This window comes from Lactuca virosa, chromosome 8, assembly GCF_052849685.1.
Source record: "Lactuca virosa cultivar CGN04683 chromosome 8, Lactuca_virosa_CGN04683_v6, whole genome shotgun sequence".
In the NCBI taxonomy this organism is placed as follows: domain Eukaryota; kingdom Viridiplantae; phylum Streptophyta; class Magnoliopsida; order Asterales; family Asteraceae; genus Lactuca; species Lactuca virosa.
The window spans coordinates 284745364-284763817 of record NC_136433.1 but is presented as its reverse complement, the minus strand read 5'-3'; the positions used below and the strand labels follow the sequence as shown (position 1 = coordinate 284763817).

General features: G+C 35.7%; 1 protein-coding gene across 1 annotated transcript; it reads right to left on the bottom strand.

Moving 5' to 3' along the window:
• Positions 1-13486: 13486 nt before the first annotated feature.
• On the bottom strand, positions 13487-16773 carry LOC145128566 (receptor-like protein EIX2). The gene has a single exon (XM_079063374.1). It carries the CDS (start codon positions 16742-16744, stop codon positions 13574-13576), a length of 3171 nt encoding a protein of 1056 aa, XP_078919500.1. The 5' UTR covers positions 16745-16773; the 3' UTR covers positions 13487-13573.
• Between the last annotated feature and the right edge of the window lie 1681 nt (positions 16774-18454).

Genomic DNA, 18454 nt, shown 5'->3' with positions numbered 1-18454 from the left:
TGCTATGGCTGTGGTGAGAATGGACACTATAGGAGGGACTGCCCGATAACAAAGAACTCAGGAACGGATGGACGAATTCTGATGATCACCGCAGGAGAATCTACCCCGGAGTCGCCAGCGAACAGCGGTACGTTTTCGAAATTAAATGAGTAATTACTTTAAAAATTAATTTATATTTAGATAAGATTAAAACTTGGGGAAAACATTTAAAAGTAATTATAATAACACACTTATCGTAACAAGTCACAGTATTCAAGAGAACTAAAAGATCCGTTCAGAGAAGCTATGATGGCTTAGTATGTACATCAGGGTTGTGCATAGCTAAGATTTTGCAGACTTAGAGTGAGTGATTCCGCCCTAATTCATGTTCCTTGTTTGGTTGTGGATTTGGGGAAGAGTTACTCAGTCGACTGTCTTATTCATCTTAATTATTCATAACTTGTATATTCCAGGAGATCATAGTGGTACCGAGGAGGATCGTAGTATAAAGTATCGACTCTAGTTATCAAAGCACTTTCACTGTATGTACTCGCTCATCGCGGTACGATACGTAGAAGTGTTGACATCAGGGAGAAAACAGAAAGCACTAGAACGTTTACACAGAGTACATTGTCGAGCACACTAGGGATACATCATCGTATAACAAACATTTCTTTCAAATCGGCCAAAATTTTGTTCAGTAAAGAGTACGTTGCTATCATTCGTCATGAATTGGCGTGGTCCTCACCATATTAAGTTCATATGTTTCCATCGCCTTGACCGTCAAATTCACGAAACCTTTGTCATTCGTAACGACAGTCCAACCTAGACCTCAGTTTTGTCCCTCGTATTCTGAAACCCCGAAGTACTCATGCTAAGAGTACTTTGCCCTCTGAAACCTTACCGCCGTATGTTCAACAGACCTTCCCGAAATACCACTCGTTCAGCAGACCAAGTTCAGGCACAGAGACTAAGGACGAATACATCCCACCTATCACTATTCAGTGTATACGCGAGGGTGGTATATGATTATGATTACACAGATTTAGTATGTGTGCTTCCGCCCTATCTCTTGTTCCTTGTTTGGTTATGGACCTGGGGCAGAGTCGCACATCCGACCGTCTTACTAATCCTAATTATATATGACTTGTATACACGCGGTAATGATAGATGCACCAGGTATGAATCCTATGATGGACATTAGGACAAAGTTGCCCAAGTCTACGAGTGTGTATTCAACCAATCAGAGGAGCACAACCCCATTAGTACTGCTAAGAAAGCTAATTTCGGGACGAAATTCCATCTAACGGGGGGATGATGTGACAACCCGAAATTTTTTGCCTTGAAAGTCCAGCTATTCAATTCAACCGTCTGTCATACTCGTTTCTGCTATCTGTTAGCCTTGTTTAGAGTCTGTTTAAGGGTTCAAAGCTCAGTACATTCAAGTATTGGGTATAGGATTGAGTTACGTAAGTTCTTCGCGTTGAAATCGAGCCGAACACTCCATCCAAGGGAGTGTACGGCCGTACACATGAGTGTACGGCCATACACATGAGTGTACGGCCGTACACCACCCCCATATGTAGAGGATCCCTTCATTTTTTTAGTCATTTGTCACATTTCCAAGTCTAGAAAGCGGATTCTCTCTCAAGTATCATCGAGTTCTTCATCCTAGATCTTCAAAAATGTAAGTGTTTCTTCCATCTTTGATTTGTTATCCTTCTTAATCATGTATCACCCTTTGATTTCATCCATGGAAATCATCTTTTTGGGTAGATCTTCAAGATCTTCATCTTTCACCAAGAACACCAAGAACACACACTTGTTCTTGGTGGTTGTGAACCCACCTTGAGCCTCCAAATCGTAAGTATCCTTTCCCTATGCTTAGTATACGTTAGATGCTCTTGTTAAACACCCTAGAAATGCCCATTTTGCTGGAACCAAAGGAGTGTACGGCCGTACACCCTTGCATGGCCGTACACCCCTCAAAACACCCCAAAAGGGCCTCCAAAATGCCAACTTAGTTCATATCCTTGTTTAGCAATAGTCCCACAAGCTTCCGTATGGTTCAAACACCCTTCTTGTGCATGTTTGACCATGAGTGTACGGCCGTACACTTCAAGGCCGTACACCCATGGTCGTACACTCCCTATTGTGGCGGTACACACCCCTTTTGATGAATCGCATGTGATTCTAACACTTAGTCCAAGTGTTTCCTAATCCCTAAGGGTGTTTCCTTGCATGTTAGTTGCTTATAAACACTATATTCATGCCAATACATGCCATATATGTCATTTAGGACTCGTTTGTGTCTCGGGACTTCATTCGTGGAACTTCTCATCCTTACGCACATATTCGTTTGAATCACCCACATCAGGTGAGTTCATACCCCTATAATCAATCTTTTAAATTGTTTTAAATGCTTTTAGGGGGGGGGGAATACAAGTTGAACACAATGATAATTGTGTAAATGTTTGTTATATACATCTTTTAAAGGATTGCTTATGTTTTTATAAGTGATCAAAACATTTCAAAAACTCTTTTTAAGTTATGTTACTTTAGAGTTTATAAAACTCCGGTTTTAAAGTACAATCATAACTTAGTAGATAAATGAGTCTTTTCAGTAACAGTTCAAGTAAACATACTAGTAACTATAATAGGTATAGTTTAGGGGTTCAGATCATACTAGATACTAGAACATACTATAAAGAGAAACAGGGAGATAGATACAATACACGATAACATAGAGAACATACTATAAAGAGAAACAGGGAGGTAGATACAATACACGAAAACAGAGAGAACACTATACACTATAACAGAGAGAACACTATACATTATAACAGAAGAACAAATCATGATTAACTAAATTATAACAATGATCACTAACACATTGTTCTAAACAAAAGGTGATAATAAATTGGATATACAAGAATACTATAACTTTAATGTGATACTATTTCACGGCTTAGCAATTTGTTTGCTGAAGTCGTGTTTGGTAACCAGAATCTCTTGCAGGGAGAGCGTATAGTATGGGTACTACTCATCATATTATGACCTTAATAAAACAAACTTGTTTTAAGGTAATCAGTACTTCAGGATGTCAATTTAAAAGACAACTGCGTACTTACATTTTCCCATTACTTTCATATTGTGACGGTTCCACTTGAAAGTTAATGCAAGCTATTTTCGAGTTAAGATAGTTATAAACTAGGGAAAATTTACATCTTTTCAAGCGACAAACAAAACAGTCGAGTCTAGTACATTCAGTAGGAAGGGGCCTATAATGCTAACTTTATGATTCCTTAGTTTATATATTAGGGATATATATTAATCGGATCCGACAGGTAGTAGGATGTGTGTTTTCCGCTTCATTTCCTTTTCCTTGTTTGGTTGTGGGCTTAGAGCAGATTCACCCAGCCTACTATCTATTCGATCTTAGCTCTATATATATATATATATATATATATATATATATATATATATATATATTCCGTATACACCAAGTAATCATAAGGAGTACCAGGTATGGGTCAGGTCATAGTATACTAATTCAATACACCATTTTCTAGTACAAAGCATACTTTTCAAATAGAACGTTTGGTAAACAAAACTAGAAACTTTCCAGTAAAGGGTTTAATCCATTTTATTAAACCAGTATAACTTAAAGGACCTTTAGTGGTTAATTCTATAATACCTTAGTTTATACATCAGGGTTATATCTAATTAATATCTGATAGATAGTTGGATGTGTGCCTTCCACCTCATTTCCTGTTCCTTGTTTGGTTGTGGGCTTAGGGCAGATTCACACAATTAACTATCTATTCGATATTAGATTATATATAGCTAGTATAAACTAAGTGATTATAGAAGGAACCGTTGTGGTTACCATTTTTACTAAAAGAAATAAGGGTTTTCTTAAAGAATGTTTTCATCAAATATAAAGGAACTATTACAGTTAACTCCGTGAGTACCAAGTGAATACACCAGAGTTATATACAACGATGATCTAACAAACAATGGGATGTGTGCCTTCCGCCTCATTTTATGTTCCTTGTTTGGTTGTGGGCTTAGGGAAGATACACACAATCGATTGTTTGTTTACTCTGAGTTTTATATTACTTGTATCCGTTTAGTACTCATATAAAGGATTGTAGAGTCATTTTTACTTATCTTTCATCAAAGCAGGAAATATAGGATTTTCTGGAGGAACAGGCGAACTTTTGTAAAAGAACTTACAACTTACTTACATCACTAAAATCTTATGAACTCACCGGCTTAAATGCTTATCTACGCTTTCAAAATGGCTTGTATTCTCAGGAGACCAGTAGACAGGTATGCGCACTGGGATTCAGAAGATGGAGCAGTATAGCTTCATGTCTTGTTTTGTTATTTAATTTGTATTCTATGTTATGTGAACCACATACTTTGTAAACACTTACTTTCTAATGAAATGGTTGTTTATTACTTTGATTACTATGATGCATGTCTTGCGATACTAAACATGACGTCCTCCACCCCCGAACGTTTCCGCCGTTCCAGTTTGGGGGTGTGACAATTATACTTATCAATGATATTATGTCCTATCAAATCCATTCGGCTAACGAACTTGCACCATAAAGGAGAGCGGTGGGTGAGAGTGGATACCCATTCAACGACCATTTTATAGGCCGATTCCTTATACCCTCTTTATAGCATGGTTTTTTGAATGAGGCGTACTAGCGATTTGACTGACTTTTCTTATACATATAATATATTAAACCTTTAATAGTATATATATATATATATATATATATATATATATATATATATATATATATATATATATATAAGGTGTATTTTAAAGGCTTTTTAAAATACTAGGTTTAAATAATTATTTACAATTAATTAATTGATAAAATAATTTAAATTTAATCCTAATCCAAAGTCTTCTAAATTTCGAAAATAGGCTAGGGTTTACTAGGTTTTAATTGTTCAAAATTTAAGGCTCTTAAAATAACAAATAAGAAAACAAGATAAACCCTAAAGAGGATCCATAAATTTTTGAAAATTAGGAAAAGGGATACTAGAAGATACAATTGCTATTTTCGAAATTGCTAAAGGAATACTAGAAGATACGTACCTTAGTTTATTGTTGCAAATAAACTAGTAATCCTTCCTTGTTGGTCTTAAGAAAGCAAGCACCAGAAATCTCATGCCTTTAATGGCTCACACCCAAAACCTAGCAAATTGGAGGCTAAAGAGGAAAAAGGAGGAGGAAGAGAATTTTCGAAATTCTCTTTTCAATGAGGTGAATTTTGAAAATCATAACCCACGGGGGTTTATATTGGTGATAGGGAGGCTAAGGATAATGCAGGTTCCTTTTAGATAACCCTAATCCTTTTGCTTTGCCCTAGGGCATCCAAGTTACCTTAGGGCCCAAGAAATGCTCTAGAAACCATCTAGAACTCCTCTAGAACCATCCCTCCTATGGGAGGTTATAGAATTGGTCAATGTTCAACTTTTAAACATTGTCACATTTAGTCCTTCCACTTTTAATTAATCCATTTAATCCCAAAATTAATTCCAATTAATTTCTGATTAATTTTTAATTAAACGATACTATTTCTAATTAATATATTATTCTCATAATATATTAATAAATCATTTATTTTGATTTCTAATTAATTTATTAACCATATAATAAATTAATAAATTAGTCACACTCCACAAAAAGCATTCAAGTCAATTACTAGGTTTGCGGGCAACCCAAAAGGACTTTGCTAATAGTTCAAGATTATACTAATTTAGTTATTGGATTAGACACCTAATCCAACATATTTTTAACCCTTCATCGGAGAGTTTAGGTTCCATATTTCGGGGGTACATGGCAGATTTTGATGGAAGAGGCACATAAGTTGAAGCTTTCTATTCATCCAGGAGCGACAAAGATGTATAGAGACCTCCGACTTGATTATTGGTGTCCTTGGATGGAGTGGGATGTGGCATGGTATGTGGAGAGGTGGTTGAAGTGTAGTAAAGTCAAGGCCGAGCATCAGCGACCTCATGACGAGATGGAGTCGTTGGGTGTTCCCATTTGGAAATGGGAAGAGATTACAATGGATTTCATCAGAAAGCTACAGCGGACCGCGCGAGGGGTGGATTCAATTTGGGTCATTGTAGATCAATTGACCAAGAGTGCGCATTTCATTCCTATGCATGAGAGCATTTCCATGGAGAAGTTGGCAGATGTCTATATCAGGGAGGTTGTGGCACGGCATGGGGTTCCATTCTCGGTGGTTTTAGTTTGGGATGTTCGGTTCACTTCCAGGTTCTGGAAGAGATTCCATGAGGAGTTGGGTACTCGTCTACTCTTTAGCACGACTTTTCATCCGCAAACTGATGGGAAAAGTGAGCACACTATTCAGACCTTGGAGGATATGTTATGCGCATGCGTGCTAGATTTTGGCGGTAGCAGGGATACGTACCTGCCATTGGCTGAGTTTTCTTACAAAAACATCTACCATGCTAGTATTGATCGATCTCCTTTTGAGATGCTCTACGGAAAAAAGTGTCCGACCCTGATTTGTTGGGGCGAGGTCAACCAGCGAGTCATGGGTATCACGAAGGTGGTGCTACGAACTACCGAGATGATCCAATAGGTACGTGGGAGGTTGCGGACTGCATAGAGCCAGCGGCTTTTGAAAGCTACGATTGCAGATCAGGATCTGAAGTTATATGCAGAATAGTTATTAGACTTATCCAAGTGGGAGACTGTTGGATTAGTGTCTAAGTCCATAACTATTTTGGTATGTACTTGACCCGATGGTGCATGGTCCTTTTGGGTTGCCTTCACCAAAGCAACTTGATAGGATGAATTATGGAGAGAGAGGATTAATTATGATTTATTAATATATTATATGAATAATATATTAAAGGAGAAATCATATTGTTTAATTAATATTAGTCAATAATTAATTAAGAATTAATTTTGTGGCTAAAAGATATTAATTAAACTTAGGGGACTAGAACTATCAATTGTGTGATAGTTGAATATTGGGATAATAGACTTCTTATTAGAGGGGTGGACGAATTCTATGGGGAAACCCATTAGAAATCGTCCAAGGCCTCTAAAGGAGGAGTCCATGGGTTGCTTAGGGCCTAAGCAGCCAAATTAAGGTTTCCTTGTTAGATAACCCTAATAGCCTCACTATTTAAGCACCCCTAGGGCACCAAAAACGTGGCCATCTGAATCCTTAGGATTTCTAGACGGTTTTTAGTGCCTCTCCTCTTCTCCTTCTTCATCCTCTTGCCCTTGGTGTTTGTGAGCCATTAGAGGAGTGACATTTGTGACTCTAAGCTTATCAGAAGCCAATTACTACAAGGAATAGATTGTTATTGCTATATAACAATCAAGGTAAAATCTAAACCCTATTCTTATGTTAATATTGATTATCACATGCTAGATCTAGGGTTTATGGCTTTGGATGATTATTGCATATTCATTAGACAAACTAGATCCAAAGCTTTAGGGTTTGCATGTACACCATAGGAATGATGTAGTTCCCATAACCCATCAATAAGCGCCGATCGGATTTGGAGTTTTAGGTCGGGTACATGGTTCTTCTGAAGGTGTCGCCTTGGAAAGGTGTTATCCAGTTCAGGAAGCGGGGAAAGTTGCGCCTCAGATATATTGATCCCTTCAGGGTTATCGCTCGGGTGGACAGGGTTGCTTATCATTTGGAGTTATCCGAGGATCTCAGTCAAATTCACATCACTTTTCACGTCTCTCAGCTGTGGAAGTGTTTGGTCAGTGATTCCACAGTGGTGTCATTAGAGGACATTCAGGTGGACAAGCTCCTGAACTACATAGAGGGACCGATTGTGATCCTCGATAGGAAGAAGAAGAAACTGCAAAACAAGGAAGTGGGTTTAGTGAAGGTGTAATGGCAGCATCGGAAAGGATCAGAGTGGACATGGAAGCCTAAGGATGAAATGATAGATCACTATCCTGAGTTGTTTGCGGAGGCGGACTTTATGGACGAAGTATGATTCAAGTGGGGAAGAATTTTAACTCTCGTGTTCCAGGTATTTTTCATAAAGTTTCATAATATAATGTTGTTTGCAAAATTTATTCGTACGTTGGGCGTACGTGATAGGTAAGTCGAGCGTAGGTCATTTAATGTTATCATGGGTTCCCTCGAGTATGTTGGGCATACGTGCTACTTACGCAAGGCGTACTCATACAGGTTTCAAACCTTAGATTTTAAGGTTTGGACCATATTTAAACATCTTAAGACCTCAAGGCTCCTTCATAATCAGCCTCCATTCTCCTTTTTTCTATTATTTCGAAACCCTAGCCACCTGGTGAGGTTCTTGAGATCTTGGAGTGACATTTTGTGTGTTTGGTGCATACTGATGAAGAAGGGGTACATTGGTGTGGTGTTGGGAGCTTGGAGCTTGTGGATCCAAATTGGTTTCTCATCTAGCATCTTCTAGAGGTATAAAGCTTCAACATTTATGGCTCTTTAGTGTAGATCTAGTTTTGGGTTATGTTTTGGTCACATGGCTTGGATATTGTGAATAGAAGTTACTCTAGAACCTTTAAGCATCATTTCTAGACATTTCTGAGATCATTAAGTCATAAATATCGAGTCTTGTTGGGTATATTTCATCCATGCATGAGTTATTGGTACTTTAGTGATGTTATGGACCTAGGGTTTAGTTTTGGGTCCTAATGATCCATGAAAAAGCTGAAAGTTGTCAACTTTATTCGTTGTAACCTTCACAATATTAAGATATATGAGTTAGACGTCTTGTCTTAAACCATTAAGAGATTAAAGTTTAGTTTTGGGCAGCAGTAGACTATGTCGGGCATACCTTCCAGCTACGTAGGGTGTAATGGGTTTGGTCTGAATTCCCCTTCTGTCGAAGCCCAATACACAGGGGGTAATGGGGTGGTACGCATGACGTACTCACCAGAAGGCCATTTAGGCCTTGCGTCATTATGAGTTTGGGCCATGGTTAAATGGGTCAAGTACGGGAAGGGTAAAATGGTCTTTTACCCTAAACATGATAAAATATAATCTGGACCATTTATTATGGGTTATTACCCTAATTATTAATTAGGGTTGATTTTAGATATGTTTAGTGTGAGGAGTCGTGGTAGCAGCAGCCCAAGAGTGTGATGTGTTTATCATCAGATTGAGGTGAGTCTCCTCACTATACTTGTGGGTCGAAGGCACCAATGTCGGCCCACTGGACTATGTTGTAGTATAGTAGTGATCTTTGTGCCACTTATTGATATGCGTGTATGTACTTGCTGTCTTTGTGACTCTTGCTAGTATGACTGTATGCTTAGCTGTAGGGGTAAAATAGACTCGTATCGGTTGAAAGATATTAAAGGAGTCGGAAGGAACTCACGGTTTAAATAGACGCCTTACATGCTTTAGTATGATATGTATGTATGATGTGTATGTATAGTATGTGATATTTTGGGGAAACTCACTAAGCTTTGTGCTTACGATTTATGTTTAAATGTTTTTCAGGTACTTCCAGTTCAAAAGGGAAGGGCCCGACATGATCGCATCGTAACCACCTGTGTTTAACATTTTATGATTTTTGGATTATACTCTGATAACTATTTTTCTACTATGACATACTTGATGGTTTTTGAAATATATGGTTGATGGTTTGTTTGATTTTAAACAAATTTTTTACTTGCTATTTTTGGGATGTTACAAACCATTTCTCAGATATATGAGATATAATGTCCTTGGGATTCCTAAGAGTCATAAAGTTGCAAACTTTATCACTTTTCTCCACTTAAAATCCAATAAAAGAGTTTATTAAGAAACATAACTCTAGATCTCTAAGAATGAGGTAAAGGACTAGATCATGAGCCTTACAAATGGTCCAACAAGGTGCTTTCAGAGGTTAGGGAGTGTTGCTTGTTGGTCTCTTGCACAAAATCCTCATCTACTTCCTTTAAAATCACCAAAAGCTAGCAAATGATCTCCAAAAGCTTCAAAGAATATAAGGGTTACAGTTTCTGGGGAGTTGAGTTGAGAGTGATGGAGGTTGATGATGAATAAACACTAGCCTCCTCATTCCTTTAGAGGGCGCAAAGCCCGAAAATTAGGGTTTCATTAAAATCAGCTGCCACGTCGTGGCACATCTGGCCACGCCAAAGCAGGTCTTTCAAACTCTACGATCAATGAAAATATTTCTACGCTGTGGTGAGGCTCCACCACGCCGTGGCCACCCAAAATGAAGATTAATAATACAACATATTAATTCATACCTGGGACTGGTGTTACATGTAGGCAGTGATGGTGCACCGGAAGAAGATGAAGATATAGGGTGGTTGGTAGGGTCTTCATTATTTGTTCTGCATCGAGATGGCATGGAGACGAAGGTGGAGAGGGGGAATGAGAAGGTAGTGGTGGTTTTGACAAGGGATGGGTGACAGTTAGAAGGGATGGTGGGGTGGGGGTGTGGGTGCGGCCATTTATTTCATTATCAATAATAAATTATATAAGTAATAAAGAAATGTTAAAAAATCACATAAGGTTTGGATATAATCGTACACCAAATGTTTGACAAAGTTAGTTTTTATTACTACATAGCACAAAAGTTAGCACCACATGGTACTTTGGGTCCATTTTAAAGTTTGACTCTCGCCACATATACACTTGGACTTTTAATGTCACACTTAAGACATAAAATTCTAAGATTGGAACTTGGTTAAGGACTTGAAATCCAACAATACTTTTTATTGTATTGATTATAAAGTTCCCCGTTAAATTTTAAAGATTTGTGAAATAATGTGGATATTATATAAATTTATGCAAGCATGTCTCATATAATTTTGTAATGTTTTTTCATGCTTGTCGAAAACTCACATATGGATTTATAGGGTGATAATGATCCTCACAGGGTACGTAACTTCCTTATTGAAAGACTATGTGATCTAAGTGTTGTTTTTTCAATTAAGATTGACAATTACAATTTGGTACCATAATAAGTGCGTCGTTTCACTGTAACTAAATACTATGGTGCAATGTGGAATATGCCAAACCAAGAAAATACAACACCTTCAAATGAGGTCATTTGTCCCCTTCATACAAATATTGTCGAATCACTGTCACCTAATTCACGAACATTGTCACCTAATTCACGAACATCAATGGTAACTATTATTGGTTTTTCTATTATAAATTATAAATTGTATTCTTTATATTGTATGTTTCTTTATGTATTTTGGTTGTAACAATGTTTTTGCTAATCATGGAGTTGATGTTTCTCACAAGTTCAGTTCTTAGGTAAATAATGTTGAGTCGAGTAACTAATTGATAGGTTATGTTTCTTTTCATTGAGTTTTTATTATTGCATATATTGTTGCATTAGGATGACTTTGGTATTGTAAAAAATGATGCTTTTAATGCTTCTATTTATGAGGTAAATGATGAGGAATATAATGATGTAAGTTATAACATATGGTTTAACTTGTGTAATTTTCTTACAATACGGAAATATTTATCTATTATTTTGTTATTGTTGTTTCATTGTACAGAATTAGGATGTTTTTGCTGTTTGTCCCCTTTCAATTTCAACACATGTTGAATAAGTGCCGCCTAAATCACCAACATCAACATCAACTGTAATTGTTATTGTCTTTTCTTTAATATAAATTATAAATTGTATTCTTTATATCTTATGTTTCTTTATGTCTTTTCGTTGTACTAATATTAGATTGTTTGTGCTAATCATAAAGTTGATGTTTATGACAAGTCAAGTAACTAGTTCTAAGGTAAATAATATCGAGTCAAGTAACTAACTTACGATCACATTTTTTTCGTTCAGTTATTATTGTTGCATATTTTGTTAAATTGTGTTTCTTGTTCACATTTTGATTTTTCCAATTAGGATAATTGTGGTATTATCAAAGATGATGCTATTGATGAATCGATGTCTAAGGTAAAACATGGGGAATATAGTGATGTAAGTTATAACATATGGTTTAACTTGTGTATTTTTCTTACGATTGTTGTTTTTACTTGTACATTTAGGTGGTGTTTGTTTTTTGTCTGCAGATCTGCGTAGCCTCTTCTGTCTGCGCCGCGCAGACCACACGCATACATTAGCCTTCACAGACTGTTTGTTTTTTTGAAGACTGCAGACCTAAAAATATATGCGCGCCCTCTTCTTGGCGCAGATGTGGACCAGAGTCTTCTAACATCTTCAAACATCTTCTAGCCTAAAACAACACATATATCTTTATTTGTTTTAAGTTTTTTTTAATTTATATTTTTTCCAACTTTATTAATGATAAACAATTTGAAAAAAAAATTACAAAACTTAAAAAAAACGTTCGACGATACAAACATGATATTTTTGACAAATTTATAAATAAATATTTATTATAATAATAGTCGTTGAAATTGTTTATATAAATATGAAAAAAAAATCATAATATATATTCTTATATTTTTTTGCCAAATTTTGTAAAACATTATTTAATACAGTATCGTTAATTTCTCGAGAAAATATTTATGAGATTCAAAAACTCGAACAGGAACTCTGGGGTCTTGAAATGGTTGGTTCTGACATATCAACTTATACTAATAGATTCTGTGATCTGGCAATTCTTTATTTATGGTACGTTTTTAATGAATTTAATTGAAAAAATCGAAGTTTATTTCCATCCATTTATGTATCAAATTCTTTGATCCCTAATTATAATATTTAGTTATAACTTTGCAACCAAAATTGTTGGTTTTTTATCAAATATATACGTTAATTATACCATTTTTATTTTTATTTTTTATACAATAATATATAAAAGTTGATCCAGATTTGTTAATTATTTATAACAAAGTCATAAAAATATTAAAAAATCACTTTGAAGTTTAAAAAAATCAGTTTATTTAGATTTCAGTTTATTTTAGTAGCCCGCAGATGTTAAAAAAACAAACAGTCTTCTTTTTTCAGACTGCAGACCTTTGGTCCACCTCTTCTACTGCAGAGGTCTACAGATGTGGTCCGCAAACTGCAGACATATTGCCTCAGAAAAAACAAACAGCACCTTAGACTATTTGTGCCAATATCGAAGTTGATGTTGCTGACAATTCTATGACCGACTCAAACGATGGGGAAGAAAATTAAGTAAGTTGTAACACATTTTTTATGATATAGAAAAAATATATATCAATTATATATTTTCTGATGAACTTTTGTTTCATTCTATTTTGATCTTATATGATGCAGGTGGTAAATATACCTTGTGAAACCTACCATAATAGCAAATTAGTTTGTTAAGACATTTACGACAATAAACAATATGTGAATGAATTTGGGATGTAAGTAAACAATAGTTTTGAAATTTTTTGTAGTATTTTTGAACTTGATTTCATTTGATTGTGTTTTATCGATTGCTATTATTTTATTTGATTGACTTTTAATGTATTGTTATTTTTATTCATTCATACGTATATTTGGGTAGATTTTTTATTACATTGCTAATATGGAAAAAAAATGAAAGAATAATACTATAGAAGAAAGTAAAATGAATCTATTGTTTTTATATTTGTCAACCACATAGGTATAACACTAGTTACATGAATATGAGAGAAATAAAATTTGCGAGCTTGATCCTCATCTTGTCTAGAAAATGATAATATGCATCTCTCCATTGTTTGCTAGCAATCAACATGCCAATCGTGATCCAAAAACCAACAGCCAATCCAACAATCGTACATATTACAAGGATCCAATCAGTGCCATCAGGGACGTCGACGTCATGATCATCATTAGTACCGTTGGTAGCGTCACTATTTGGTCGACACCCTGGAAGAGGAGTCCCACAAAGTGCATTTCCAATGAAACTAAATTCATTGAAGGTTTGAATCTGACTTCCTATAGGGATTGTTCCTGTAAGTTTGTTGTATGACACGTTCAACAAACTCAGACCACTTAACCCCGCCAAGCTAAAAGGAATCTCCCCATCAAGATAGTTCATAGACAAATCCAAAGATTCGAGCTCTCTCATTTCAATGAAAGTGTTGGGAATTCTTCCTGTTAACTGATTTTGTGAAAGATTCAAGTAACGTAAGCTTGAAAGTGAGAAGAGTTCATTTGGAATCGACCCAGAAAAGTTGTTATTAGAAAGGTCTATTGTCGTCACTAAATACAGAATGCTGCTATATAAATAAAACTGTCCCTTTGTCACCAATGTCGCACTGCCTAAAACTATATTCTGGAAAATAGTATTGTAAAGAACAATGGGATTGGAAGTCTGTTGTCCAGAAAAGACAGTGAAGTTTGTAAAGCATTTTGGTAGGTACCCAGAAAGATTGTTGCCAGCAAGATCCAAAACTTGTATAGAACTGAAACTACATATTTCATTCGGGATTTCACCTTCTAACTTGTTGGATCGAAGACTCAGAATTTTCAAACTTGTATTGTTTCTTCCTATCGAATCCGGGATTCTTCCAGTGAGTTCATTTTCTGCAAGCTCAACAATCAACAAGCTTTTGGAATTCAAAAGAGACATCGGTATTTCACCAGATAACTTGTTATTTCTTATGTTTAGTGATGCCAACCGATAAATATTTCCCAAAGATGACGGAATTTTACCAGATAAACTGTTGTTTTCTAGGTTTAGGACTACCAAATATTCCCATTTCATCCAACAATCTGGTAGATCACCTGACATGTTATTGTTTGCTAGATTAAGAACACTTAACTGTTGCAATGGCTGAATTCCAGAACACAAGAACTGGTCTAAAGATCCAGAAAGATTATTATATGAAAGATCCAAGAAAGCAAAGTCAGGTTGATTGAAATAACTAGGGAGCTCACCATGGAAATGGTTAGAACTCATATCTACTACTGCCTCCGGTGTAAGAAAATCAACGTTTCCCAGTTTCCCCATAATATTATTATGGGATATGTTCAAGAACGTTACTAAAGAGAAAGTACTCCACATCCAATTCGGGATAGTGTCTGATATGTTTGCGTTTGCTAAATCCAACTCTTCCAAGTTTCTTTGAGATTGAACCCACGAAGGAAAAAGTGGGCCTAAACTACAAGAACCTATTCGCAACACTTTGAGGTTGAATGGCGGGTTCCAACTGTTGTTGACTAGGTTAAACGTTAACTTATTATTGTCCCCAACCCACAAAGTCTCCAAGGCAGTTAGATTCGCGAAATGGTTTTCCATCACAATACCTGTCAACAAATTGTGATGAAGTTCTAGAAAACTTAGTTTCCCAAGTTTTCCAACACTTTTAGGAAGACTTCCGTTTAAATTGTTGTAGGAAAGTGTCAAAAGTTCCAACGAGGATAGATCACCAACTGAATCCGGGATTGAACCCTCGAGTTGATTTCTATTAAGCTGTAATATCTTCAACAGTGACAAACTTCCTAATGAACTTGGAAGAATCCCAGTTAACTTATTGGATGAGAGATCAATTCTCGTCAGATTCTTCAATCTTCCTAGTTTTTCCGGGAGTCGACCAGTGACATGATTGCCACCTAAAGCTATCAATTCCAGTTTAGGTGACTCACATTCACAAAATCTTTCAAGAAGCTCAGACACGTCACCCGAAAAATTGTTGGATTGGAGATTAAGGGTTGTGAAGTTGCAGAGACTACTGAAAGATTTAGGTATCTCCTCAACGATATGGTTGTGTGATAGATCAAGATGAACAACTAGAGACAGGTTCTGAAGTTTGACAAGAATTGGATCATAAATATCGCAGAAACTAACATCAAGAAAACGGAGATTATTTAAGTTGGACAACCCGTTTAGAAATGAAGAAGAATTTGCAAAAGCGTTTCTTGAAATACGAAGAGTCCTCAAAGAGGGTGTGCTATTAAAACCACCTTGACTTCTGAGATCTAGACCATTGATAAAACAAGCAGTAAGATCTAACGTAATTAATTTAGGAAGACTGAAAACCCATCCAGGCAATAAACCATAGAAGGAGTTATACGAAAGATCTAAGACGATGAGAGAAGTAAAACTAACTCTGGTCGGGTAACTAGGAATTTGAGTTAAGCGACATGAAGAAAAGTGCAGTTCATGCAAAGAAGGTAGACTGTTGATTGCCTGAAGCCAATCTGAAGCTCCGGTGAGGTTGATGCCACCCATATTCAGGTATTGCAACTGCTTCAGATTCTCTATCCATTTTAAATTCTCCGAGCTAATATCATTGTCATGAACATCTAGAACAAGCAACGATGATAAATTCCCAAGCTGGTGAGGAATTTCCCCTTGGAATTGCGACTTTGAGATGTTAAGATATCTCAGATTCCGCAGAGAGCCGATGAATGCTGGAATCGGGATGAATCCAAAATCATTGCAACTCAAGTCTAGGTACCGGAGTTGTTCTAACTTGATCAAAGAAGGACTTATGATTCCTCCTAGCATTTGTTTTTTGGGTTCTTCGAGTTCATAATCATCGCTGTCATCTACCTCATGACAATAGCCATCGACAGATCCACGGAGGCGAAGCTCCTGGACGTGGTGGGTGATGTTATTGCAGACCACACCGTACCAACTGCAACAGTCTTCGCCTGACCAAGAAGAGAGGTGGTCGGCGTTGTCCACGAGACTGTTCTTGAACATAATAAGCGCCAATCTTTCTGTGGCTACACGGTGTACTTTATCTGCTTTATCTGAGTTGTGATTACAGAAACACAAGGTGGAAAGTGATGAAGCAAAGATCAACCAAAGGCAATATGAATAAAGAGAAAAAGTAGCAAGTGCGAGGGACTTCATGGCAGTGAAGATTGATGCCTAATTAAGAGTGTTTTATCTGCTCGCATCTAGTATATAATACAATACAAAAAGTTTAGAGAAGAAAGAATTATTCAAAAACTCATGGACCAAGTCTAAATTAATAATCAAACCACTACGACCAAAAAAAATTGTTGATTGTGACGTGCCATTATGACATGAATATAACATGAATTTCAAAAGAAATTGTTTTATTTAATATTTTGTTTTGTTAGTGTTATTCAAGGTACTTAGACAGAAAGGAAATTGACCATAGAGATGAAGCTTCATGGGTTCAAAAAAGTCAAAACACGTGTAACCGAAGTCTACGTTAAATTCAGTTGATATGTATTTTTGTATACCATGTCTATTAATATAAAAATTGTAAATATGATTGATCTAATCGTTTTACGGGTTTCTAACATATGATGTTTTAAGATGTGAGCGTGTTTGGCAGAGATCTTTTAAAAGCCTTTTGTAATTATTGAGGTGCTGTTTGTTTTTTTATAAAAACCTCTTCAAACCACTTATTGCTGCGCGGCGCAGCACAAGCGCAACATTTTCCCTCTCGCAGCAGTTTGTTTTTTGAAAGGCTTCAGACTACAAAACCTCTGCGCGTGTGCTGCGTGGCGCAGCACTTGACTTGCCTCTTCTAACCTCTTCAGCTTTCATTTTTTAAAGTGTTTTTTTAACAATTTTTGTATAACTTATTTTTTTTTAATTTTTTTTTTAAACTTTGATTTTCTTAAATTTTTATTTACGGATGTGATACAATTTATTTTTATAATTTCCACGATTTGTTTTAACTTGATTTTTTTAATTTTTTTTATCGCTTCTATTAATAATATTTTCAGTTTCAGTTGCATCTTTTTTAACGTGTGTAATTTTTTACGAACTTTGTAGACATCGTTTGCAATACTTTCTTAATTTTTTTATTATTTTCTTTTTTAATGTTTTTTAAAATTAGTTTTTTTTTCTAGAATAAAACTATTAGCTTCTTTTACATTTTTTTAAGTTTTTTTTTTTAAAAAGAGTTTTATATTTTTGTTTTTTTACATGTTCTTTTTATTATTATTTCAATGTTTTAAGACTAGAATTATTAAATTTCGGTGTTGAGAACTATTTTCAGTTTATAAAATTAATTTATTTAAGTTTCAGTTTACTGCAGCAGTTTGCAGATGTTAAAAAACAAACATGCTTCTTATAATAGGCTGCAGCCGTTTGTTCCACCTCTTCTGCTACAGAGGATTGCAGAGGTGGTCCGCAGACTTCATGAATTTTCGCTTCGAATTATTATTTTAAAGGAAAAACTATGAATTCAAAAGTTATTTTAGTGAGCTTTTAGTTTGTATGGAATTTTAACTTCTAAATTTAATATAATTTATATATTTCAAAAGCAGTTAATTTTGTCCTATACTTCTATATAAAAAAAAATTAGAGATATTTGAAAATTTAGCCTAATACACTAATGACTTCTCATTTAATAGCTAAAAATTAAGGTTTTCAACAAATAGTCGCTAAGACCGCAGATGAGGTTACCTCATCTATGGTTTCGCTACTTCGACTTCCGTTCATAGTCGGGTATAACACGGGTTCGATTTCATTAAACATGTTGAGTTTGGGGGCTCATCTTCCGTTTCACAACCTATTAGCTCATTATAAATTTTGTAGGTCATTTTCTCAATTGTTTAGAATCTCTCTCTGATGGATGAA

Coding starts and splice junctions, on each gene's coding strand:
- LOC145128566 (XM_079063374.1), bottom strand. CDS start 16,744: ATGAAGTCCCTCGCACTTGCTACTTTTTCTCTTTATTCATATTGCCTT.